Source organism: Girardinichthys multiradiatus, chromosome 22, assembly GCF_021462225.1.
Source record: "Girardinichthys multiradiatus isolate DD_20200921_A chromosome 22, DD_fGirMul_XY1, whole genome shotgun sequence".
NCBI classification, from domain to species: domain Eukaryota; kingdom Metazoa; phylum Chordata; class Actinopteri; order Cyprinodontiformes; family Goodeidae; genus Girardinichthys; species Girardinichthys multiradiatus.
In genome coordinates this window covers 16,112,211-16,138,400 of record NC_061814.1, presented here as the reverse complement: position 1 = coordinate 16,138,400, position 26,190 = coordinate 16,112,211, and the positions used below count along the sequence as shown (strand labels likewise).

The following is a 26,190-nucleotide window of genomic DNA, read 5'->3' as shown; positions in this document are numbered from 1 at the left end:
GCTGATTGGCTACAAAATTGCGTCATCCCAAATCGTTCGCTGGTTGGTCAACGTCGTACAGACATCGGAAGTAGGCAGAAAAACTGAACATGGGGACTCGTTTGAAGGTGAGTGTTGAGCAATATTGTTTAAAAACATACTGATACCGAAATAGCGTTTTCTTTAAGCCATGTAGATAGGTTCACAATAATGTCACCAGGAAATATTAAGTTGCTTAAAAGCGTCTGTAACAATGTCTGAATTTACAGCTGCCAAATGTGTCATAAGTTAACGATTTTCTGTGTACAAATGCAGGTCCTAAGTGTGTTTAAAAAGCTGCACAGAACAAGAATTGATGTATTCAGAGATGATGAAAGAGCTCTGACAGGTGAGGTCACACAGCAGGATAGCATGTCTCTCTGCTGCATTTTCCTGTTATCACATGATTTGACGCTTTCTCGGTTTTCTTCCCCAAAGCTGCGAGATTAAAGATCAACGAGGAGTTCAAAAAAAACAAAAACGAGACGTCAGAGGAAAACATTGAGAAGGTCCACAGCAACAAATTATTATATGATATTTTACTTTTCCTTACAACAAAAAGTCAAATCGTTTCCAACTGCTGTGAAGATATTATGACATTGATTAGTGCAGTTTTAATTAAGTTTGTTATAACTTTTATTTTTTATCTTCATAAAGCAAACATAGAATAAACACGGGCTAAATTTACTCGTTTTCATCTGTTTATTGCTCAGAATATTCTACAATTGTTCCATTATGCTGCTTATTGAGTAAGACAAGTATAACAAGCTGATATTAGCTGTGTAATTAGTCAGGCTATCTGCTTGATGAGCCAGCCTTTTGTCAGATATTTAACAGACTTCCTGCTCATACCATCAGATGATGATTTTCTTTTCATGAGGGAAATAATTCATCAAACTGACGTCGCTCTGTGTGATAAAATAATTGCAACCCTTGTTAAATCATGAATTAGCTTTGATTAACCATGGTTTTTGAAAAGTTGAGTTAAATTTTAACCGCACCGAAGCCTAATTTTTTGCCAGACCCAAAGAATCAAGATATCACTTAAATACAAACTGTCAGACCACGTGAAGTAGGCTAAAATATTTCAAAAAGTAAGACATTATGCCCTGATCAAAAGAAATTGAACAAACACTGACAAATATCAATCTGGGAAAGGTTACAAAGTCTCTTCTTAAGCTTTCAGCATCCAGTGAACCCCAGTGAGAGCTATTATTCACAAACAGAGAAAACATGTAGCAGTGATGAACTTCCCCAGTTGTGGCTGGCCTATCCAAAATAAATCTAAAAGCTTATCAATAACTCATCCAGGAGGTCACAAAAACAGAACATCTAAAACACTGCAAATCTCACTTACATCAGTTATTAATAATAAGAAGGAGAGGCCAGTTTCAAGACCGGAACCACTGTTGGCCAGAAAGAACACAGAAAACATCTAAATGATTTCCAAGACTTTTAGGAAAATATTCTGTATACTTAGGAGACAAAAGTGGATTTGTTTAGGAGGTTTGCCTCCCCTCAGCATTTCAGGAAAATAAATGAAATACTATGGTATGGGGTTACTTTGCTGCTTCAGGAACTGGGCCACTCGGAACCATGATTTTTTTAGCAGAAAATCCTAAAGGACAATGTACAGTCATCAGTTTGTGACCTTAAGTTCAAACACACTTGGGTTATCCAGGACACTAATCCAAAGAACATTGACACACCCACCTCTGAATTGCTCAATTAAAACAAAACCGAGGTTGTAGAGTGGCCTAGTCAAAGTTTGGATGCTCATGCTTAAAAATTCCTCCACTGTGGTGTAAAAACGTATTACTATTTATTGGCACAGTGAGTTATTAGGGTTAGGGAGGATTAACTTTTTCACATTGGGCCAAGTTGGTTTATAAAGCTTTTTTTCCCTTAATAATTGAAGTCATCATCTGGAAATTGCACTCTGTATCAATCAGGTTATCATTAAAATTATATTTAGTTTGATGATCTGAAATATTTAAACATATATAGAGTTCCTTAGTCTTTCATATTCATATATCTCCTTTTTGTTATTTTTCACAGATGATTAAAATGGGCTCAGATGTGGAAACTGTTCTTCGTGAGGCGGTGCTTCAAGTGGAACATGTTGCAGAAAACAAGCTCTGTATGAGATGCTCCTTGCCTTTGCACCTCGTAGTTGCTGGACAACTTATGTTTGACATGTTGATATGATCTCCCCATTGATTTACTACATTTTTTTCCCTTTTCATGTCTCACAGTGCTTCGACCCAGAGAGGGCCTCCTTCTGGAAAATGTACCCTATTGTGATGAACCCAGGAAAAATTCATGACCATTCTTATTTATTCATTTTGTGTGAGATATTCATCCATCACTTCCATCTGCAGTTTAATGGATATAACAAAACAGCGTTTTAAGCATTCTGGCTTAAAAAAAAACTGCTGTAAACCTGATGCAATAATTTATGTACAGTATTTTATCAGTTATAAAATGTGCTCTGCTGATGCTATTAGTTGCTTGTAATTAAGGCCGGCTGATGCAAAATTATATTGCTGATTCTGGAAAAAGACAATTGATGCTTGGACCCTTGGTTCTTTGTTACAAGCTGTATGGAATATGTTTTCTAAATAAAGAGATCTAATTTTATTTGGTTTTTAGTTATAACATTTAAAGGCTTAAAAATGTGAGATTTCTCCTGAAAGATCAAAGTAGGACAATGGAGAAATGTTTTTTAATAATGATAGGTTATTGGATTTGCAAAATTATAATGTATCATACACTGACAACAATACAGAATTGGTATATAAATTTAAATATTTAACAGACATAAAACAGTTCAGTGTAGAGGTCTAAAACTAATGTATTAATACAAGCTGAACCACTTGCTCTTGACAACAAACTCAGCTTAAAGTAGTATAATCAGTGCAAATGCTTTATATTGTTTTTACATTATGAAACTAAAGGGACTGGGTCATAGGCAAGACAGTAAACTACCACAAACAGTAAATAAAGAGTGCATTTATTGTGTGTAAATTAAAAAAACAATCAGTATAGCAATTAAGGGAAACATGAAGGGATAGACTAAGTATCAAATTTAGAAACATACATAATTTATGATTACATACTTTTTAATAATAGCTTAGCAATTTTCCTTCTTTTGGTTAATTTTACAGTTTGGCACTTGTAACACAACTTATAGTCAAGTGTGAAACAACCTTGATTTTCTGTGGGATTAATTCATCTATTGTTTCTAGAACGTAATAAAAGTTAATAGAAGTAGAATGAATCTCGAATAAATCTAAACATTCCTACAACAATCTAATATTAGTAATGCAAATTTTTTTAAATAGACTACATCATTAATCATTCGGGTATGAGTAAAATATTACACACTGTCATATCCACCACTGCAGTCACTGTTATGCCTGTAGATCATAGTAGTTAACCAATACTCCACTGAAAGAAACAGATTAAAGCGCAAGATGAAAGAGATTTAAATCAAAACAATCAGTGTCCCGAATGCTGTTGAATTAAGAGAAACACATGGGGCAAGAGTTTTTAGTTAAAACAATCTTTTTATTTTTTGCAAAGTATAGATTTTCTTAGGATGTTGACTGCTGCCTTACATGCTCCAGCACGGTAGGTGGCGGTATGCACCTTAAGGTAGTTCCCCAATCTGCCTTGAACGCAAAGAAAAAGAGTGGTGTTGCTCTGGCAACGCTTGTGGTCGTTTACGTCTCTTGGCTAATTCTTCAGTTTGATGGCAAAAATAAGGTGAGCATCCCAAAGAGTGAATTTCCTTCTTCCGCGTAGCTATCCTAGAAATAACAGACTATTTCTGTGGAACAGCCTGAGTTTATTCCGTCATATTTTTCAGCTCAGACACGCTTTGGGAGCTGGCAGCGGCGGAGGTCCAGAGTCAGGAGAGCGGAGCTGGAGATGGGGACGGAGGCGAGACTGTCTGTGAACGGAGCGTGTTTCTAATGGGGAGCAAGGCTGGGGTTTGTACAGCATCATGTCAGAACATTTCATTGCTTTTCTAATGTTGAAGACAAGTTTAAAACCTCCAAACAATTAAGTTACAGCGTTTAAATGAATCTTTTTCAGGGTAAAACGTCCATTCTCCTCAGATGTCTGGAGAGGTGAGAGGTCAAATATCAACTCAGAGGTCAACATCAGTGTTCTGTGTGCAGATATGTTATGGTAGCTACTAGCTAGCTCAGGAGGTATTTCATTTGAGATACAAACACTAGTAGTGCGTAAAATGTAAAAGGGAATGGAAATTAGAAAATGCTTTCTTTATGAAATGTTTTATTTTTTTATTTTTACAAACAACATCTTGAACACCTTTTACTCTATCTACAGCTTTTTTGCAAAATATCTTTATTTTCCTATTTTTCCCCACAAGGGATGAGCCACCGAAGCCAACTCTAGCACTGGAGTATACTTTTGGCAGAAGGGCCAGGGGACACAACACTGTAAGCCAAGCCCACTGCTCCTTGACTCTCTCAGACTCTTCTATGAGATTCCTAAAGAAGCATGCATATTGATAATTCAGCTCCAAAGGTTTTTCTTGTTTGCTTAAAAAACAAATAATAATTTATGTGTAACGCAATTAAATTGTATTTACTTTAGCCTTTAGTTACCTGGCATAATAAGCACTGTTCTCCAGGCTGTTTATTTGTCTGCAGCTACAGTATTTCTCTGTTCAGTATCGCCTGCTTAAAAGTGATGAGGGGTTGAAAACAGCTAGTGATTAGAGCATGAACAAGGAAGCTGATGTAAAACTGAGCTGGAATCTAACTAAGTTTAGAAGTTTTTAAAGGTTTAGTTCAAACTATTTATCTGAGTGCAACAGAAAAACTTTCTTTCTTTCTTTTAAAGTTATTTATGATACAAATTAAAGCAGATTTTAGTGTAAATACTAAAAAATGTGTCTTTAACTTTTGTTATTTAAAAATTTCCTTTTAAATGGTTTGTCTCACTGGGAATAATTTTAGTAAAGGGTTGGTTTAACATTAACATGATGTATGCTCAGTTGTAGTCAACGGCTACTGTAATGTAGGAAGCATATGAGCCTATATAAATCACATGCTACCTGCATGCTATGAAATTGGATCTCTTCTCATGGTTTCCTTTTTCAGCCCAAGGATATAGCCCATCTGTGGGAGCTGGGAGGAGGAACATCTCTTTCAGACCTCATCCAGATTCCCATTACTCTAGTCAGTATAAGGTAGGTCCCTTATTTCTGTGTACTTAACAGAGCTTCTTCCTTAATGTATCCTGCCCAAAGGAGTATGATGCGTGTCTTTTCTCAGCTCTCTTTCTGTTGTGCTCGTTCTGGACCTGTCTAAACCTAACGGTCTGTGGGGAACCATGGAGAAACTTCTGCATGCAGCACAAGCTCAGGTGGAAAAAGTCTCTTCTAACGCACAGATGTTCAAACCTGGAGCCCAACAGTACAAGGCTGCTCGCTCAGCAGCTCGGGTCTTACCAAGAGATTACCCAGTACGACCTGAGATCTTTATGGTTTTCCATATTATTCACTTGGTCTTTGTATTTTTAATACAGTCATTTTTTTCACTTCAAAAGATGGAACTTATTCTTTCAACAGGACAGAGAGCTGATCAGTCCCTTTCCTGTTCCACTGCTCATCGTTGGCAGCAAATATGACCTCTTTCAGGTAAATCACACAATTCGGTGTTAACCTTGTGAACTGTCCTATAGTGACTGAACAATATGTTTTATTTTAACTCTATTCAGTTAAAGTGATTCGTGTGCATACAGTGAAAATAAAAATTGGAGTCAGTTTTACCTCTTGATGAATGACAATCTGATCTAATTTGTGTGACAGAGTTAAGGTGAAAGTCAATTTATGTTGCAGGAATTTGAATCTGACAAGAAGAAAGTGATTAGTAAAACCCTTCGTTTTCTTGCCCACTATTACACAGCCTCTCTGATCGTAAGTGAACTTCAGCATACTGTATATCCATCAGCAGGACTTCAGGACTTTGTTTTTGTTTTTTTATATCTGCTAATTAATAGTTTTTCTTTCTATTTTTTTCTGTCTGATCTTTTCATCAGTTTACTAGCATTAAATCTGAGAGCCTCATGTCAAAAACCAAGAGCTTCTTCTCCGATCTGGCGTTTGGTCTGGACAGAGGGTGAGGAGCAAATTACCAATGAGTGCAAGAAGGTTTTATGATTTAAGATTAATTTCACATGTAAAATTGTAGGATATGGAGAAGTGTCTTTTTCCAGTCGTCTTTCTTCACATGTAAATCTTGCATATAACCCTTTTCACTGGCCTCTAATCAATTATAAACTCAAAAGTTATTCAAGTATCAATATCTAATGTAGCAGCTCTAATATGCCTGCTTCTATGAAATCTCTCATTTCAGTTTTTGTTCAGACTCGGTTCTTTCAAATATTAGGTTTCGTAATGCTCTGTCAGCTGTTATATAAAGCAGAGAACATCATAATAGCAACATGTTTTGAGTTCAGTTGCGTTTCCTTTCTTTTTTTAATATGTCAGGAAAACTGTGTCCTGTGACTACAGTAAACCTCTCATCATTCCAGCTGGCGCTGACTCTTTCAGCCAGATAGGTGAGCACAGCACCACCTCCTGCCCAAATAATGCATTACATTTAAAATAAACAAGAACTGCGGTACATGAAAAGCTGTGTGCCGTTAAAAACAAACACTAGATGTTGAGACATCTGCAAATGTATTCAAACCTCTTGAAACAAAAAGAGAATTTCATCTGATTTTATGTGGTAGACCAACACAACATAGTGCATAATTGTAAAGTAAAATAAAAATGATATATAAAGCAGGTTTGGCTTATAAATCACCTGTGCATCTAAACCAACATGCCGAGCAAGGTTAGCAATAATCAGAGAAGCAGCCAAGGATCCATTGGTGACTCTGGAGGAGCTGCAAAGATCCCCAACTTAGGTGGGAGAACCCACCAGCGGGACAACTATTAGGAGTACACTACAACACACAACATACCAAACACACCAGCCCCATGGGAACCACATGGTGCCGGCAGCTTAATGCTGTATGGATATTTACCTTCAGCAGGAACCGGACATATGGTCAGAGTTAGTGGGAAGTTGATTATATGGAGCTAAATACAGGACAACACCTGTTAGAGGCTGCAAAAGACCTGAGATTGGGGCAGAGGTTCACCTTGCAGTAAGTTAGCAGCCATAAAGATGCAAACAGAGCTCCAAAGAAATGGTTTAGATCAATGTTAGAATGACCCAGTAAAACTCCAGACCTAAATCCAATTAAGAATCTGTGGCAGAACCTAAAACTTGCTGTTTACAGAAACTCTTCATCCAACATTGTGTTTAAAATATTTCCTGATATCTAGGATCGCCTCCTACAACAGACGTGGACATAATGTCTCTACATGCAAAAAACCCAAAGGATCTGTGGAAAAAAGTGTATGAACGAGTCTTTCCCAGCGAGGTAGCAACACATTTCTCTGTTTCATCTCTTAAAATAAACCACAGTTTCTATCAATACATTGGAGTTACCTTGTTTTCACAGAGCTCTGGTGAGCAGAGAGACCTGAAGGATCCAGGCAAAGACCCACAGTACAGTGAGCCTCAAATTGATGCAATGAGGGCACAAAAAGACCAGGTAACACACTCGGTTGTCGTTACCCTTCAACTACCCCGCCAAGAAACACTCCTTGAAAAAATTATTTTATTGCATTTCTTATTTCCTTGGGTGACTAATAACAAAAACCAATGATTGTTTTCTATATCATACCCTTTTCATTTTAAAATATTGCCCTCTACAAATGGTCGAGATGTGTCTTAATTGTTAAAGTACAAAATTACAAACAAATAGCACAAACAGTAGAAAAAGTTACATAAACACGCTCATTTATAAATAAAAAAATAAAAAGTATCCACGGCATTGGATATACTTTATTTGTAGTAATATGCCACAGAACATTGCTTTGTTCCACATCAACGAAGGTAAATACAGCATAAAACAATGAAATCTTTCATTTTTACATTTTCACCTTGACTGCATCTGTAACAAACTGCAACAGCACAAAATGATCACATTCAGTCCAGGTCTTATTAAGTGTTCTTGTGCTAAACATTCATTTTTGTAATAAAAAACTAAACATGGTAGTGGCAAACAATTATATTTCTTTCTTCCAAATCTCAGTCTCATTCGTGGTGGGGCAACAACATTAAGATTTTTGAGGTACAAGATTCACATTTGTGGTAGATGAATTGAACCAGTAGTGTTGGATTTCTTTTCAACTTTGACAAACAGTGCCAAACATCTTAAAACATTACATTTCCAACTCAACACACCTCATTGGCGTTCAATAGCACTACTGTTTTTGAGCATTAGATACAATTCAGTTTTAGTGATAAGCTACAAAGCATTCCTGGTTTGTGTTCACAAGAAAATATTGCACCTCTGACATTTCCACCTTGATACATGCTTAGGGTGTAGGTTGCATCGTCCCTGCTTGTCACAATGAAGAGGCCAGTGTCCCAAATTATCATAGTGCACATCTGGTCGTGGTTTTGGTTGTGAGGGTCTTGGGGTGTATCCTTTCTTCTCTGAGAGGGAACAAGTGAATATTGGTCACCCAACTTTGGATACTGGCTTGTTGGTTTGTTTCAAGCTGTGGGCGACTGCTAGGCAGAAGCTTTTGAGAGACATCAATTTCTGGCACAGAAGGCCACAGTCATTCTTTTAGACCAGCCAGGAATTTGCAAAGGACAGCTCAAGGATGCATCCAAATAGGGAAATATACCTTCTACTGGATTTAGCTGGGGTCTTGTTCAGGTATACCAGCATGTCAGAAAGATCAATTCCTGCCATATGCTGATTGTAAGACGGGATGACTGATGGGTATGGGATAGCGATCTTTCTGCTAGACTGTTTGCTCCACCAGTTGGCAGTTGAAAGAGGCATGATCCCACAAACATCGCTCAGAAGGTTAACACATTTGTTGTGAAACCATTTTACTGCCATCACCCCTTTAGCATACTGATAAACATAGGCTCCACAGCCCTTTTTTGTTAGTTCTTTGTCTGCCATCAAAGGAGCTTCACCAGTGCGGTTAGGTCATATGGTACCAATGCACTGGTCTTCATGCTTGCAGATTATTCTTATACTTTGGTGTGGGCCTGAGGAGGGACTTGGGTTTGAAGTGCCCTTTATTTTCTCCAAAACAATTGTTTTTAGGGGGGTTGCCTGTTTTGCACTTCTTACGAGGCGGCTTTACAGATGATCTGTTTGTTGAAGGAGCCTTTTCTTCATTCAGAACTTTCACTGGAATCTTCTGCTTGTGTGGGCTGATAATCAGGATCCAGTATTGGGTCATCATCATTATAACTCAGGTCAGCATCAGAGTCTTGAGGATTTACTGGTACGAGGGCCAGAGGAAAACGTTCTTACACAGTTGAACGTTTTAGTGTCCATCTTGTGAAACTTGCTAAAAATATTAAATTATAATTCACAACTTTTATCAACTGCAGTATTATTAGTACACCAGCTGATGTTATTGAGTTTAACGGGTATCAAAATCATTAGGATTTCTATATTTTTTCTTTATTTTTATCTTAGTAACTTAGATCAACTTGTAAAGCAACAAAAGTAAAGAATATGAAGATTCTGTCATATTAATGATGTACTAACAGTTAATGAGTTTTTACAGAAATAGATAAACTAGTTGGTTTGAGTGAGTTGTTTTCATTGCAAATTGTCAGTTTTAGTTGCCCATACCATGAAGTGACAATACAACCATGTGGTCAAGCACGTTTAGAAAAAACCCCAAAAAGCATATAATTTAAGTTTTTGTGATGCATCAAGGGACTTAATTCTGTTTAGTAATGTCTTTATCACCAAAATATGTCAAAAAAGTATCCATACTTTTCAAAGTTTAACCAAAAACAGTGATGATGCCATGCTTAATATTTTTGTTTTTGACTTCCTGATTTGAGGTGGGGGAAAACGAACCTACCATTTACGGCCACAGCGCTCTCTTGTGGATATTCCTAGCATTACATACTTCAACTGAACGGCACAGATCAGTTTGAATTAAGTTAGACACTCCCTTCTTTGAAATTTAGTGACTCAAAATGCGGTCAACCAGGCAGTTAAAGGGATAAAAAAAAAAAGCCTAAGATTGATTTTTAGACACAATGTACAGCTGTAGATGATGTATTAAGTCATAAGTGGGTCAGTCTGTACTCATCAGATATTTCTGTTCCCTTAGCTTTGGTGTGTGTCCCTGAACTATGTCCTCCATGTCAAGGAAAACAAGCATCAACAGGCAATACATAATAAGAGCATTTAAATAAAAAATAGATGATAACTGTTATAAATATAGTGAGGTGTCATGGAAAAATATTTGTGAGGTTTTTACAATCATGAATGATTCCCTCACTATGAGACAAAGCGGGTCAGAACAAGCTCTTTATGTTTGAGGTCTCTAAATCAGCTCAAGGCCCGCGGGCCACATCCTGCCCACAATGCAATAGTATCCAACCCACGAGACAATTTTCAAGTATTTATGGACGGCCAGTATAGGCCCTGACCAATCACACTACATATCCCAAAATGCATCACATCCGCAGCTCAACATGGGAGTACACAAGCTGACTGTGGGAGATTCAGATGCAATAAGGAATCTTTCTGCTTTTCCAAATGATGACAAGCCGAGGAAGATCTCCAAATTCTTTGGTTATGAGGTGAAGAGAGCACACACAAACATCCAGATGATCCAGATGTCCTACTGAGGTACATCCTAATGTGTTGTAAGAGTTTCCACAGCTTAACAAACATTAAAGAACGTGTTGCTAGTCTGGAAATGATGCCAAACATGCTCCCCTAAACAAAAGTTATAAAGTTCAGAAAAAATGAAATGTCTGTTATTGAGTTTGACATCCCTGCAATAATGTTTGTAAGGAGAGATCCCTTCTTTCTCTTATAGAAGATGTTTTACTCATCAAGTTGACTGAAATAAGCCTTAGACTTGTCTCTTTACTATACATCACGCCATCTGTCAATGCCCTACAGTAACCTTCTGCCCTGCTGTAGCTTCTCTGTTACAGTGTTTCCATAATGATGTCATTGAAATAACTCTAATAATTTCCTATATCTGTGAAACTTGATATTATCTATCTTCTTGTCAACGTGCGATTGTTCCGCTGTGGCTGTTAAACTACAGCAATCTGCAAGAATCACTATCTTCAACTGACATTTACCCGATAACAACTCATTATTTTCTGGAACTGAACCATATATGATGTGACTTAGAAAAAGTCAATATAATATATAAATATATAAAAGGCAATATAACAGATGCATAGTTATGTTGTGTTAATGAAACCTACCATGGTATGATGTTATTAGAATTAAAAGATTATTCATATGAAAATATTGGATAAAATTATAGGAACTAATTTAGTCAAAAATCGGTTTGATATTTTTTGTCCTTTCAACATTTGCATTTAATTTAGTGAACCACATGTTGCTGGTCTAAACAACATGTTTTATTTTTTATTAAAGTCAGAAATGAGCAAAAAATTATGATTTAGAAATTGGCCTAACTCCATGTTTTCTTCAACAAGAGCATTATGTCTTTATTTCCTTTTTGTCTGGATCTGTTTTTCAGGAGTTGGAGCAGTATAAAAGAAATGCAGCAAAGTCATGGAAAGAACTGGAGCTGGAGACATAAGAAATAACTTTATTACACACATGCATTGTTATGTACATTTATCGAACATTTTGCTGTATTTATTTCATTTGTTTACATTTTCTTTTATATCTTCAGAATTTATGAATTTTTTGTTAACCATAATAATTGTTTATTCTCCTGCTAATAAAACAGGTTCTTCTAAAAACAAATCACAAAAGATTTTTATTATTAAAACATCCTTTACAGTAACCATTTTCCGGCAGTATTAATTATTTTTATATATGAAACGTTTTTAAATTAATATCAACAGATTTTTTATATTATTTATTCATCCTTCCTAAATTTACCTTACCTTACACGTTTAAACTGTCCTGCTGCTGAAACTATTTCATTTTCCCTTAAGGAGATGATAAAGTTTATCTTATCTCTGTATTAATAATTGTATGATTGTTAGAGTGATGTTATTTTCCTAAAATGACATCACTATAATATACAGTTTAGATTGATGCTCATATCTTGGTAGGTTTGGGGTGGTGTCATACTCTTAATTTTCATATAGCGCTGCTTTAAACGTCTTTTAACGTTATCTGTGACCTGGTGTGCCCTTTGATCTTAATGATGCTATTTGTTCACTGTAACAAAGAACAGCTGGATTTGTTCTAAGATTAAATCACACGCATAAGGGCTCTATTTGCTAATGAGGCGACTTCTAATGGCATCTTTTGGAGGGAATTTTATTAACAAGTACCAGAGAAAATGGGCTTGAATAGATCTGCATGGTCCCATTCTTTAGACTTTTAGAGCAGGCTACTTTATACAAATATGAGAAGTTCATGCTGAGTTAGAGAATTTATCTAATCTAAAAGATCCAAGTTGAACATTAAATATTGGATGAGTTCTACGATCAAAAACAACAAGGAGTAAAACAAAAGATTTAAGTTGGACGATATTTAGGAAGCATTTATTATAGAAATAAAAGAACAGCTACACAAAGATTACCATAAAAAAATAACATAACTAAAAATACAAATGCTATTGTTGTGATTGTGAATATGAATATATTATTTAATATTAATACTTTAATACTTTATTAAATAATAAGTGACGTCACTAGGACCTACTTTTAGTTTTGATATTCTTTGCGAATACGGGCCCTGGGCCTTTTCTAGCTTGTAATGTTTATTAAAGGTTTTGTGTCTTGTCTATTTTGGTTTCTGTTCAGGTTCAGTTTTCTTACAATGACCCAAATATTTTCAGGCATGATTTCTGTACTTTATAGAGCAGGCTACTTTATACAAAATATGAGAAGTTCATGCTGAGTTAGAGAATTTATCTAATCTAAAAGATCCAGGTTCTGAACGTTAAATATTAGATGAGTACCGCTGGAGGGCAAATGGAGGACAATCAAAAACAACAAGAAGTAAAACAAAATATCTAAGCTTGAAGATGTTTATGAAGCATTTATTATAGAATTTAAAGAACAGCTACACAAAGATTACCAGCAAAAAATAACATAACTAAAAATACAAAATGCTATGTTTTAAAAAAGAAACCCGACACACAATTCAGCCACTGACATATAGCATGTAACACATTATTAACTGTTATAAATATAGTGAGGTGTCATGGAAAAATATTTGTGAGGTTTTTACAATCATGAATGATTCCCTCACTATGAGACAAAGCGGGTCAGAACAAGCTCTTTATGTTTGAGGTCTCTAAATCAGCTCAAGGCCCGCGGGCCACATCCTGCCCACAATGCAACAGTATCCAACCCACGAGACAATTTTCAAGTATTTATGGACGGCCAGTATAGGCCCTGACCAATCACACTACATATCCCAAAATGCATCACATCCGCAGCTCAACATGGGAGTACACAAGCTGACTGTGGGAGATTCAGATGCAATAAGGAATCTTTCTGCTTTTCCAAATGATGACAAGCTGAGGAAGATCTCCAAATTCTTTGGTTATGAGGTGAAGAGAGCACACACAAACATCCAGATGATCCAGATGTCCTACTGAGGTACATCCTAATGTGTTGTAAGAGTTTCCACAGCTTAACAAACATTAAAGAACGTGTTGCTAGTCTGGAAATGATGCCAAACATGCTCCCCAAAACAAAAGTTATAAAGTTCAGAAAAAATGAAATGTCTGTTATTGAGTTTGACATCCCTGCAATAATGTTTGTAAGGAGAGATCCCTTCTTTCTCTTATAGAAGGTGTTTTACTCATCAAGTTGACTGAAATGGGATCTCTTCTGGATCTGTGGGATTTCTCCTTTCCCATTCTTGTGGAGAATTGGAACGGGACACTGTCAAGCTGAAGAAGGAGTCCTATCGGCTGTGGTTGACTGTTTACAGTGGGGGTGGGAGGCTGCTGACCTCGACTGGGGACATTATCGGCCGGTGGAAGGAGTACTTTGAGGATCTCCTCAATCCTGCCATCACACATTCCCTGGTGTAAACAGAGGATGGGGACTCGGGGTTAGACTCTTTCATCACCCAGGCTGAAGACACCGAGGTGGTCTAAAAGCTCAGCGGTTGCAGGGCTTTGGGGGTGGATGAGATCCGCCCTGAGTACCTCAAGTCTCTGGATGTTATAGGGCTGTCATGGTTGACATGCCTCTTCAACATTGCATGTCGGGGACAGTGCTTGTGGACTGGCAGACTGGGGTGGTGGTCCCCCTTCATAAGAAGGGTGACCGGAGGGTGTGTTCCAACTACAGGGGGATCACACTCCTCAGCCTCCCTGGTAAGGCCTACGCCAGGGTATTGGAGAGGAGAGTCTGGCCGATAGTCGAACCTCGGCTTCAGGAGGAGCAGTGTGGTTTTCGTCCCGGCCGTGGAACACTGGACCAGCTCTATACCCTCTACAGGGTGCTCGAGGGTTCATGGGAGTTTGCCCAACCGGTTCACATGTGTTTTGTGGACCTGGAGAAGGCATTTGACTGTGTCCCTCGTGATGCCCTGTGGGGGGTGCTCCAGGAGTATGGAATTGGGGCCCTTTATTAGGGGCCATCCGGTCTCTGTACGAGCGGAGCAGGAGTTTGGTTCGCACTGCCAGCACACAGTCGGACCTGTTCCCGGTGCATGTTGGACTCCGGCAGGGCTGTCCTTTGTCACCGGTCCTGTTCATAACTTTTATGGACAGGATTTCTAGGCGCAGCCAAGGGCCGGAGGGGGTCTGGTTTGGGGACCAGAGGATTTCGTCTCTTCTTTTTGCAAATGACGTGGTGCTGCTGGCCCCCTCTAGCCAAGACCTACAGCATGCGCTGGGGTGGTTCGCAGCCAAGTGTGAAGCGAATGGGATGAAGATCAGCTCCTCCAAGTCCAAGGCCATGGTACTCAACCAGAAAAGGTGTGGCTTGTCCTCTTCAGGTTGGAGGGGAGTTCCTGCCTCAAGTGGAGGAGTTTAAGTATCTCGGGGTCTTGTTCACGAGTGAGGGAAGAATGGAGCGGGAGATCGACAGATGTATCGGTGCAGCTGCCACAGTAATGGGGGCACTGTGCTGGTCCGTTGTGGTGAAGAGAGAGCTGAGCCGAAAAGCAAAGCTCTCGATTTACCGGTCGGTCTACGTTCCTACCCTCACCTATGGCCATGAACTTTGGGTCATGACCGAAAGAACGAGATCCCAGATACAAGCAGCTGAAATGAGCTTCCTCCGTAGGGTTGTCGGGCGCTCCCTTAGAGATAGGGTGAGGAGCTTGGCCATCCGGGAGGGGCTCGGAGTAGAGCCGCTGTTCCTCCACATTGAGAGGAGCCAGTTGAGGTGACCCGGGCAGCTATACCGGATGCCTTCTGGACGCCTTCCTCGGGAGGTGTTCCAGGCACGTCCCACCGGGAGGAGGCCCAGGGGACGACCCAGGACATGCTGGAGGGACTATGTCTCTTGGCTGGCCTGGGAATGCCTTGGGCTCCCCCCCGGAGGAGCTGGATTGGGTGTCTAGGGAGAGGGACGTCTGGGCGTCTCTGCTGAGTCTGCTGTCCCCGCGACCCGGTCCTGTATAAAGCGGAAGACGACGAGTACGACTATACTGAGGTGTCATGCAAAACATATTTGTGTCTGACGTTTTTACTCCTTGAATTACTACAATCATATACAGTGACACCCAGTGGGTCAGAACAAGCTCTTTATGTTTGAAGTCTATAACCTTTTTCTGGCAGTATTAATTATTTTTACATACTGAATGTTTTTAAAGTACTATCAGCAGATGTTGATGAGGCCTGGGTAGAGAGACTCCATTCAATCTTACTGAGCTTGAGTTATTATGCAAAAAAGATTGGGTTCTGTAGATGTGCAAAGCTAGAAGAAACATTCATTCATTGGTTCATGTTGCAGCTGTCACTGATTGGTGTCAGGTGAACACTCTGAAAGCCATGTATCCTGTTCTTTTCTCTTACCCTTTATGAACATTGTGTTGGTTTATCACATAAAAACCAATCAAATACATTGAAGTTTGTGGTTGCAAAGTGACAACATTCAAAAAGTTCAAGAAATATCGGCACAGGTATCTGAGTAAATTAGAATATGCGTTCCAATTAAGCTTGCTTGTCAGACTCAAAGTACCTTTTGAAAATGACAACCTTTATGCAGGTATTAAACATACTTTTCATCAAGCCACATTTCTGTAGATAGAATGTTTATGTTATTGGTCTGATGTAATATTTTAATCTTAAATGTGTTTTCATTAATTGTAAGCTGAAAATCACCATAATTAATAGAAATAAAGGCTTGAAAACGTCAGTCTGTGTGTCATTAATGTAAATAATTTGTTTCATTTAGTGAATTAGGTTACTGAATTAAATGAACTTTTCGATAATATTCTAATTAATTTAGATGCTCCTGTACAGTTTGTTTGCATAAATAGGATTATGGGACACTGTGTTTAAAACAATGTTTCCTGATATCTAGGGTCACCTCCTACCACAGATGTGGACATAATGTCTCTACATGCAAAAAACCCCAAAAGATCTGTGGAAGAAAATCTATAAACAAGTCTTTCCCACTAAGGTAGCAACACATTTCTCTGTTTTAGCTCGTATAAAAGAGCACAATTGTTTTCAATACATTGGAGTAACCTTGGTTTCACAGAGACCCTAGTGAGCAGAGAGAAATGAAGGATCCAGGCAAAGACCCACAGTACACTGAGCCTCAGATTGATGCAATGAGAGCACAAAAAAACAGGTAACACTCGGTTCTTGGTTCTTCATAGCTGAATAGTTGTTACTGCAATAAAACACCTAAAGAGACTGATTTTAGACACCCCCTGGCACAGCTGGTGGTGGAGAATAGAGGAGGTTTGAAAGGTAGATTTGGTCCCAGAATCACAAAGGGAACAAAGAGGCAGACTTGGGAGCACATTGCCAAGCAGATCAGTGCATCGCTCCCTCTGCTTTCAGCACCAGCCTGGAATGTGAGCAGCGCTGATACCTGCTGCAATCAAAAGATGGAGAGGAGATTGCAGTACACCTGTGACTCTTTATTTATGGTTATTCATAATTGTTTTATACTATTTATTCATCCTTCCTACAATTACCTTACTGGAGGTGCACGTTTAAACTGTCCTGCTGCTGAAACTATTTAATTTTCCCTTAAGAAGATGATAAAGTTTATCTTATCTCTGTATTAATAATTGTATGATTGTTAGAGTGATGTCATTTTCCTAAAATGACATCACTATAATATACAGTTTAGATTGATGCTCATATCTTGGTAGGTTTGGAGTGGTGTCATAATCTTAATTTTCATATAGCGCTGCTTTAAACTTCTTTCAACGTTATCTGTGACCTGGTGTGCCCTTTGATCTTAATGATGCTGTTTGTTCACTGTAACAAAGAACAGCTGGATTTGTTCTAAGATTAAATCACAAACGTATGGGCTCTATTTGCTAATGAGGCGACTTCTGATGGCATCTTTTGGAGTAAATTTTATTCAGGAGTACCAGAGAAAAGGGGCTTGAGTAGATATGCAAGGTCCCATTCTAAGATTTTTTTGGTAAAAAGATTTCTAAACTATTTATTATTTGCCTTCCAACATCGACTGTACTCCATGGCGACTCAAGAAATCTCTCAGGGCAGCTTACAAAACATTTGCAGTAGGGAGAAATTCTGAGACTTGCTGCGCACAAAAAAAAATCAGATGTTTGAATCTGTGCGTAGACATGTCACCGTGCTCAAAGCCTTCATACATCCCAATTTGTGGTGGATTTGACGTAGCTGCATGTGGCACCTGGACCGCCTGGTCTCCGCCCTTAGATACATATGCAAAGTAGTATAAATAGCCGGATGTCACCCATCACGTGTCCAAATAACCATGGCAACGGTGCTGTGACAGTCAAAGAACCGGTTCCTGTCGAAAAACGCTAAGAGAGACTGCGTCTACACACCATGAGGGATGTTTGTAGTGAATTACAGCAAACCAACAACTTCTTCAATGACATCAGTGGCTCAAACCTGACTTGAAATAAAAAGGTTGTCGGCTTGAACCCCTTTAGTTCTACAATGTGTGCATCACATCCAGACGGCGCTGTCTAGCTGCTGCACTAAGCTCAATTACAGCTCAGTGCTGATCATTATAATGACGTGAATATTCCTCCCATATTTCTATTAGGAAGACTGTCACCACACACACTATGTGAAGAACTTTAAATCTTTAACAACATTCAGGACGCCACATAAAAAATAGAAAATCACTTAGAAGCTGCCATCGTGCACGGAGTCTTCTTGAGGTTTGTTGCCAACACCTATGATTATTATAGTATAAAGGAATCATGAGCTGAGGAGGCCAACGTGGTATTGCATTAGTGAAACACATTAGCGCATCATAAATAAGATGCACATATATTGAATGAAAATGTAGGGTTGTTTGGTTTTTGGTTTCAGGGTTTTTTCCTTATGTTTTTCACTGTTCAAGTTTTGAATCATGTTTCTGTTTATTTTACTGGTTCAGTCAGTCAGTCATTTTCTACCGCTTATTCCATAGTGGGTCGCGGGGGAGCTGGTGCCTATCTCCAGCAGTCTGTGGGCAAATGAAAAGGCAATGAATTCATTGCCTTTTGAGCTACAACTAGATGATAAATACCATTTCACTTCATAAAGGTATATAAGATATCCAAGACGTTAAAATGGGACAAATTAAAAAGCTCAGAGTAACCAGACATTTTAAACAAATTTATACCGCATTTTAGCAAAAACTGTAATGGGAATTAAGAGTCTAACAAAGTCAAAAGTTGTAAAATAGCTCACGGCCCACTTACTAAGACACATTCAAAGGGGGGCAGAGGAGAGCCTGAGAAGATGTATATATATAATGTTAAAAGACAGGTTAGATTACTACTATGAAACACACTCGGTATTTAACAGAAATGTTTCGCTGTTGATGCTTTGACCTTAAAAAGCTGAAGAACTGATATCAGAACAGTCTCTATGAGTTCAGAAGCAGATTAGCTGTTGGTTGGAACCTTCATATACAGGTCCTTCTCAAAATATTAGCATATTGTGATAAAGTTAATTATTTTTCATAATGTCATGATGAAAATTTAACATTCATATATTTTAGATTCATTGCACACTAACTGAAATATTTCAGGTCTTTTATTGTCTTAATACGGATGATTGTGTCATACAGCTCATGAAAACCCAAACTTCCTATCTCACAAAATTAGCATATTTCATCCAACCAATAAAAGAAAAGTGTTTTTAATACAAAAAACGTCAACCTTCAAATAATCATGTACAGTTATGCACTCAATACTTGGTCGGGAATCCTTTGGCAGAAATGACTGCTTCAATGTGGCGTGGCATGGAGGCAATCAGCCTGTGGCACTGCTGAGGTCTTATGGAGGCCCAGGATGCTTCGATAGCGGCCTTTAGCTCATCCAGAGTGTTGGGTCTTGAGTCTCTCAACGTTCTCTTCACAATATCCCACAGATTCTCTATGGGGTTCAAGTCAGGAGAGTTGGCAGGCCAATTGAGCACAGTGATACCATGGTCAGTAAACCATTTACCAGTGGTTTTGGCACTGTGAGCAGGTGCCAGGTCATGCTGAAAAATGAAATCTTCATCTCCATAAAGCTTTTCAGCAGATGGAAGCATGAAGTGCTCCAAAATCTCCTGATAGCTAGCTGCATTGACCCTGCCCTTGATAAAACACAGTGGACCAACACCAGCAGCTGACACGGCACCCCAGACCATCACTGACTGTGGGTACTTGACACTGGACTTCTGGCATTTTGGCATTTCCTTCTCCCCAGTCTTCCTCCAGACTCTGGCACCTTGATTTCCGAATGACATGCAGAATTTGCTTTCATCCGAAAAAAGTACTTTGGACCACTGAGCAACAGTCCAGTGCTGCTTCTCTGTAGCCCAGGTCAGGCGCTTCTGCCGCTGTTTCTGGTTCAAAAGTGGCTTGACCTGGGGAATGCGGCACCTGTAGCCCATTTCCTGCACACACCTGTGCACGGTGGCTCTGGATGTTTCTACTCCAGACTCAGTCCACTGCTTTCGCAGGTCCCCCAAGGTCTGGAATCGGCCCTTCTCCACAATCTTCCTCAGGGTCACCTCTTCTCGTTGTGCAGCGTTTTCTGCCACACTTTTTCCTTCCCACAGACTTCCCACTGAGGTGCCTTGATACAGCACTCTGGGAACAGCCTATTCGTTCAGAAATTTCTTTCTGTGTCTTACCCTCTTGCTTGAGGGTGTCAATAGTGGCCTTCTGGACAGCAGTCAGGTCGGCAGTCTTACCCATGATTGGGGTTTTGAGTGATGAACCAGGCTGGGAGTTTTAAAGGCCTCAGGAATCTTTTGCAGGTGTTTAGAGTTAACTTGTTGATTCAGATGTTTAGGTTCATAGCTCGTTTAGAGACCCTTTTAATGAGATGCTAATTTTGTGAGATAGGAATTTTGGGTTTTCATGAGCTGTATGCCAAAATCATCCGTATTAAGACAATAAAAGACCTGAAATATTTCAGTTAGTGTGCAATGAATCTAAAATATATGAATGTTAAATTTTAATCATTACATTATGGAAAATAATGAACTTTATCACAATATGCTAATATTTTGAGAAGGACCTGTATATCTTTGCATTCAATTTTAAACTACTATCTTCATTTTAATTTGAATCCTTTATTGTTTGTTTAATGTTTTATTTATTTATGGGAATCTTCTTTTAATATAAAAAGAAATGTGAATTTCTGCAAAGCTTCGTTGTTAATTAATTTCTTTACTTTGTTCTTTCTACATAAGAAATAGGCACAAGTCCGACGTTAACATGATCTTTGAAACTATCAACTATGAACTATGTGCAGCGACACAAATGGACATTATGGGACCAGAGATGTTTTATGGTGGAACAGATTCAGCCTCACTATTAGGTGACACAAACAGGCCCAGGGTTTGATTGCATGAGTTGCATTTATAATCTGACTAACAAATAACTAACTGTATTGCTTTACGTTTTCTCTTTTCTTTTTTGTTTCAGAAGCTGCTAATCTTTTGCATTCTACCCACCTTGTTCCAATGGAAGACAGACAAATGTTATCAAATGCTGTGTTACATAGGGGAAGGTAAGATCCAGAAACAACCGTAATGTTGCCTCATGATTTATCTAATTGAAACTGGAGGTGGCCATAGGGATACCGGTGAGTCATTCCTACAATACAATCCATGTGTCGATTACTTTTGAAAAGTAAAGCATTCACATAGTTAGGACAACAAGTAAATGAAGGGATAATTAAAAACAATTTTCAGTTGCTAAGCAGACTAAATAGCAAACTAGGCATGGATCACTTGAAATATTGGACTTATTGTGAGCAGTTTACTAAGTTGGTTCAAAGAATTATACTTCTGAATATTCTTCTTTTTCTCCCTTTTAAGTATTTGTGCTGAATGTAAGATTGCTGAAAAACATCAGTGTTAGCAAACATTAGTTTTCCTAAGGATTAGAGGCATCAAAAAATATGTTGAGGAAGAGAATTGTGGAACATTGAGAAACATTTCACAACTTCAGATAGTTGTTTATGATGTTAGATTGGAAGTGACTTGCGTAAAAGTACGCTTTTAGTGGATAAAATTCAACAGAAAAGTTTTTCAAACGACAGAACTGGCTGTTCTGAGTCTTTGGTCAAAGGAGTATTTATTTATTTGGTTTTTTGAGGATTTACTTACAAACCACCACCTGGAACTAACTGCAAAATCAATATGATTAACATGCAACTTATTTTGAGAAATTAATGAACTGGGAAAAAAGCTGAACGAACGATGATTTATGCACAAAATCAAACAAAGGGTTAGTGATTATAAGATTTCTTCAAGGATAATGATCATAAAAAGGTGTTAGGTTAAAACAGAGATCCAATCATGGAGCAGCGGTGTTTGACGTGGCTATAAAACAAAGTCTCACACTGTCAGCAAACTAAGAGGTTTATATCATAGGAGGGAGGAATGAACTGCCTCCCTTTAGAATTGGTTATCTTCTGTTTTGAGAACTTCCAGGCGTTGTCTCTCTAATGCCAAACATCACATTCCTTGGACAAAGCACAAAATTGCAGACTCTATTAAGTATTCGCACCCCAAATACAGAGGAATAAGGGGTAAACACTTGGCATAGAAGTTAAAACTTGTCTTTTAGATAAGAGAATGTGTGGAGGAACAAACCTTAACAGAGCTGTGATCTCTGGTACTGGCTGCCAGCTTTTAACTGAAAGAAAACTTTTTTTTTTTATATTAGTAGAGAAGCAGTGGTTAAATTAAGTTTGTATCATGGAGATACAATATTATTCAAACATCCAATGACACAGAATGTAAATAAACAAGAAAACTTTGAGTGTTGAAAGCTGACGTCTCCAGCTGAAAGCTTACAGAAACGAGTTTACCATAGAATATCAGCTGAAATCTGATAAATTAACAAAATAGCAGAAACTGGGATGCATCATCTCAAACATGCATCTCTCATCTACAAAAACACCATCTAATATCAAAAAAAGAAACGTTATTTAACTGTGAGTGAGAGGACCATTTGAAGTAAAAAAGTGACAAGGCTCATGTCTTCAGTCGAATAAGATGGGAAACCTGAGCTCATCGGGGAAGCCTGAATAGCATATCTAAATGTTAGGATATATCTGTCTGATCAAAGGGGGGTTAAGTCAGAAGTTTGTGAGATCGATTTAAGAATAGAATAACACATGAGGTGAGGTCACACACGGTTTTATAAAATGACTAATTTCTGAATGTTAATGAAATGTGCACCAGAAATATCATTTTCAGGCAATGGATCAAATTGAAAACTGTTCAACTTATTTTGACTTACTGTACAACAACACAGTAGTTAGCAATGTCAATCTATTTCTTTTCAGGATAATGTCTGAGCAATACATAGTTTAGAACAATATCTGTGCTGATAGGGTGAGGTAGAATGGCACTAAGCATGCTTCCGGGGGAAAAGGTGATTGCTTGAACCATCCTTGCTAACTTCTGTTTCTTTCTTTTGCATGAAAACCTTGAGTGAATATAATTGATTATCACTGCTAAAAGGAGCAGTTCAGATTTCTCTATCAGTACAGGTGATGAGAGGGAACCAAATTGCCCTACAGAACGTTACCCTTCGTTGAAGTGGAGGCTGGGTTCTCGTTAAGAGAGCTTTTAGAAGACTGTTCTTTTTGAATTGAAAATGGTTTGACCATTTATTCTATTTCTTAAGAACCTCATGTATTGTATATTTGCTGCAGCACAATTCTAATCTATAAGATTTACATTGTTGAATTTGGTTTCAAAGTTTCATTTCTGCTCATAATTATTTTGTTTTGTGAGATTTCTAAGTACTCGGGGCTGGAGTTTGAGCACTGCTGTGAAAGTCATCACACCCCCGTTTCATATCATCATCGCATTGGACTATGATAAAGGCGGACATTGAGGAAATACAGGAAAAAGGACAATAAGGAAATACAGAAAAGGTGATGCTACCGATGCAACGACACCCAATTTACATATGACACTTCTGTTACGACTATGATCTGAACAAGGCCCCCAACGTCTAATGCTTGGATAACATGTATGATGTAATAACTAAGAGGAGATTAGTAAGGGTTTAACTGCCATTTTTGTTGAACAACGTTTTCTCCTGTTTCTGTTAATTTAGGAAGGTAAGATGAATGTGTTTGGTTTAAATTTCTTTTATCAGGTAAGTTTTAACCATAAAAGGCAGATCTGTTTTGGTTGTTATTTTGGCCTGGGTTGACCCTGAAGTTACAACAATCTCCTTTTTACACAACTTAAGTTTTGATACTAGATAAACTAGTTGGTTTCATATTCTTTAATTTTTTAGAGTTTTGTATGGTTTAGAAGGGAATATGTGGAGCAGTTAATCGGACGTGAAGGTGGGCACAAACAGGAATCGGACTATGGAGACAACAAGAATACAATTATATACGGACGATGGATGTTTAATTAGACATGTGGTAATTTAATGTCATGGCTTAGCACGATACTGGTCAGTATTCTCTGTCTTCTCAGGATGACACCAATCCAGAGACTGTCTGTACAAGTAACCTTTTTGACCCCTTGGCCAGGGATGTATTCAACTCTCACCTCCGGGAGAGTTTGACCAGATTCCGAGGGATGTTGGAGACATAGAGTCCGAGTGGACCATGTTCTCCGCATCTATTGTCGATGCTGCTGCCCGTAGCTGCGGCCGTAAAGTCTGCGGTGCCTGTCGCGGCGGCAATCCCTGAACCCAGTGGTGGACACCGGCAGTAAGGGACGCTGTCAAGCTGAAGAAGGAGTCCTATCAGCTGTGGTTGGCTTGTGGGACTCCTGAGGCGGCTGACGGGTACCGTGGGGCCAAGCGTGCCGCGGCCCGGGCGGTGGCAGAGGCAAAAACTCGGACCTGGGAGGAGTTCAGTGAGGCCATGGAGAAGGACTACCGGTTGGCCCCGAAGCAATCCTGGCAAACCGTCCGGCGACTCAGGAGGGGGAAGCAGTGCTTCGCCAACACTGTTTACAGTGGGGGTGAGGAGCTGCTGACCCCAACTGGGGACATTATCGGGCGGTGGAAGGAGTACTTCGAGGATCTCCTCAATCCTGCCATCACGCATTCCCTGGTGGAAACAGAGGCTGGGGACTCGGGGTTGGACTCTTTCATCACCCAGGCTGAAGTCACTGAAGTGGTTAAAAAGCTCCACGGTGGCAAGGCTTCGGGTTTGGATGAGATCCGCCCTGAGTACCTCAAGTCTTTGAATGTTGTGGGGCTGTCATGGTTGACATGCCTCTTCAACATTGCGTGGCGGACGGGGACAGTGCCTTTGGATTGGCAGACTGGGGTGGTGGTCCCCCTACATAAGAAGGGTGACCGGAGGGTGTGTTCCAACTACAGGGGGATCACACTCCTCAGCCTCCCTGGTAAGGCCTACGCCAGGGTATTGGAGAGGAGAGTCCGGCCGATAGTCTAACCCCGGCTTCAGGAGGAACAGTGTGGTTTTCGTCTCGGCCGTGGAACACTGGACCAGCTCTATACCCTCTACAGGGTACTCGAGGGTTCATGGGAGTTTGCCCAACCGGTCCACGTGTGTTTTGTGGACCTGGAGAAAGCATTCGACTGTGTCCCTCGTGATGCCCTGTGGGGGGTGCTCCAGGAGTATGGAATCGGGGGCCCTTTACTAGGGGCCATCCGGTCTCTGCATTGCTGGCACTAAGTCGGACCTGTTCCCGGTGCATGTTGGACTCCAGCAGAGCTGCCCTTTGTCACCGGTCCTGTTCATAACTTTTATGGACAGGATTTCTAGGCGCAGCCAAGGGCCGGAGGGGGTCTGGTTTGGGGACCAGAGGATTTTGTCTCTTCTTTTTGCAAATGACGTGGTGCTGCTGGCCCCCTCTAGCCAAAACCTACAGCATGCACTGGGGCGGTTCGCAGCCAAGGGCCGGAGGGGGTCTGGTTTGGGGACCAGAGGATTTTGTCTTTTCTTTTTGCAAATGACGTGGTGCTGCTGGCCCCATCTAGCGAAGACCTACAGCATGCACTGGGGCGGTTCGCAGCCAAGTGTGAAGCGGCTGGGATGAAGATCAGCTCGTCCAAGTCCATGGCCATGGTACTCGACCGGAAAAGGGTGGCTTGTCCTCATCAGGTTGGAGAGTTCCTGCCTCAAGTGGAGGAGTTTAAGTATCTCGGGTCACGAGTGAGGGAAGAATGGAGCAGGAAATTGACAGACGGTTCGGTTCGGCTGCCGCAGTGATGGGGGCACTGTGCCGGTCCGTTGTGGTGGAGAGCTGAGGCGAAAAGCGAAGCTCTCTATTTACCGTTCGTTCTACGTTCCTACCGTCACCTATGGCCATGAACTTAGGGCCATGACCAAAAAAACGAGATCCTGGATACAAGCGGCTGAAATGAGCTTCCTCCGTAGGGTCACCGGGCACTCCCTTAGAGATAGGGTGAGGAGCTCGGCCATCTGGGAGGGTCTCGGAGTAGAACCGCTGCTCCTCCACATTGAGAG

At 39.7% G+C, this 26,190-nt stretch overlaps 2 protein-coding genes and 1 long non-coding RNA gene across 3 annotated transcripts; all 3 read left to right on the top strand.

The window, feature by feature from the left end:
* Positions 1-19: 19 nt before the first annotated feature.
* lyrm7 (LYR motif containing 7) lies at positions 20-2,658 on the top strand. The gene is made up of 5 exons (XM_047352367.1): positions 20-107; positions 295-367; positions 457-527; positions 2,077-2,158; positions 2,274-2,658. The coding sequence occupies exons 1-5, from the start codon at positions 90-92 to the stop codon at positions 2,342-2,344; spliced, it is 315 nt and encodes a 104-aa protein (XP_047208323.1). The 5' UTR covers positions 20-89; the 3' UTR covers positions 2,345-2,658.
* An 849-nt stretch (positions 2,659-3,507) lies between these two features.
* On the top strand, positions 3,508-11,913 carry dync2li1 (dynein, cytoplasmic 2, light intermediate chain 1). Its single transcript, XM_047352365.1, has 13 exons — positions 3,508-3,786; positions 3,890-4,013; positions 4,120-4,154; positions 4,421-4,490; positions 5,157-5,245; positions 5,331-5,520; positions 5,627-5,695; positions 5,897-5,974; positions 6,097-6,176; positions 6,548-6,618; positions 7,394-7,491; positions 7,573-7,665; positions 11,681-11,913. Exons 1-13 carry the CDS (start codon positions 3,773-3,775, stop codon positions 11,741-11,743), a joined length of 1,074 nt encoding a protein of 357 aa, XP_047208321.1. The 5' UTR covers positions 3,508-3,772; the 3' UTR covers positions 11,744-11,913.
* A 4,710-nt stretch (positions 11,914-16,623) lies between these two features.
* LOC124859444 lies at positions 16,624-24,354 on the top strand. The gene is made up of 4 exons (XR_007036102.1): positions 16,624-16,718; positions 16,800-16,892; positions 20,954-21,081; positions 21,189-24,354. It is a non-coding gene; the product is annotated as an uncharacterized LOC124859444 (long non-coding RNA).
* Positions 24,355-26,190: the final 1,836 nt, after the last annotated feature.

Excerpts from the sequence above, each read along its gene's own strand:
- lyrm7 (XM_047352367.1), top strand. Across the intron at positions 368-456 it reads TGATGAAAGAGCTCTGACAG|CTGCGAGATTAAAGATCAAC; the intron begins GTGAGGTCACAC and ends TCTTCCCCAAAG. Across the intron at positions 528-2,076 it reads CAGAGGAAAACATTGAGAAG|ATGATTAAAATGGGCTCAGA; the intron begins GTCCACAGCAAC and ends TATTTTTCACAG.
- dync2li1 (XM_047352365.1), top strand. Across the intron at positions 6,177-6,547 it reads GCGTTTGGTCTGGACAGAGG|GAAAACTGTGTCCTGTGACT; the intron begins GTGAGGAGCAAA and ends TTAATATGTCAG. Across the intron at positions 7,492-7,572 it reads AACGAGTCTTTCCCAGCGAG|AGCTCTGGTGAGCAGAGAGA; the intron begins GTAGCAACACAT and ends TTGTTTTCACAG.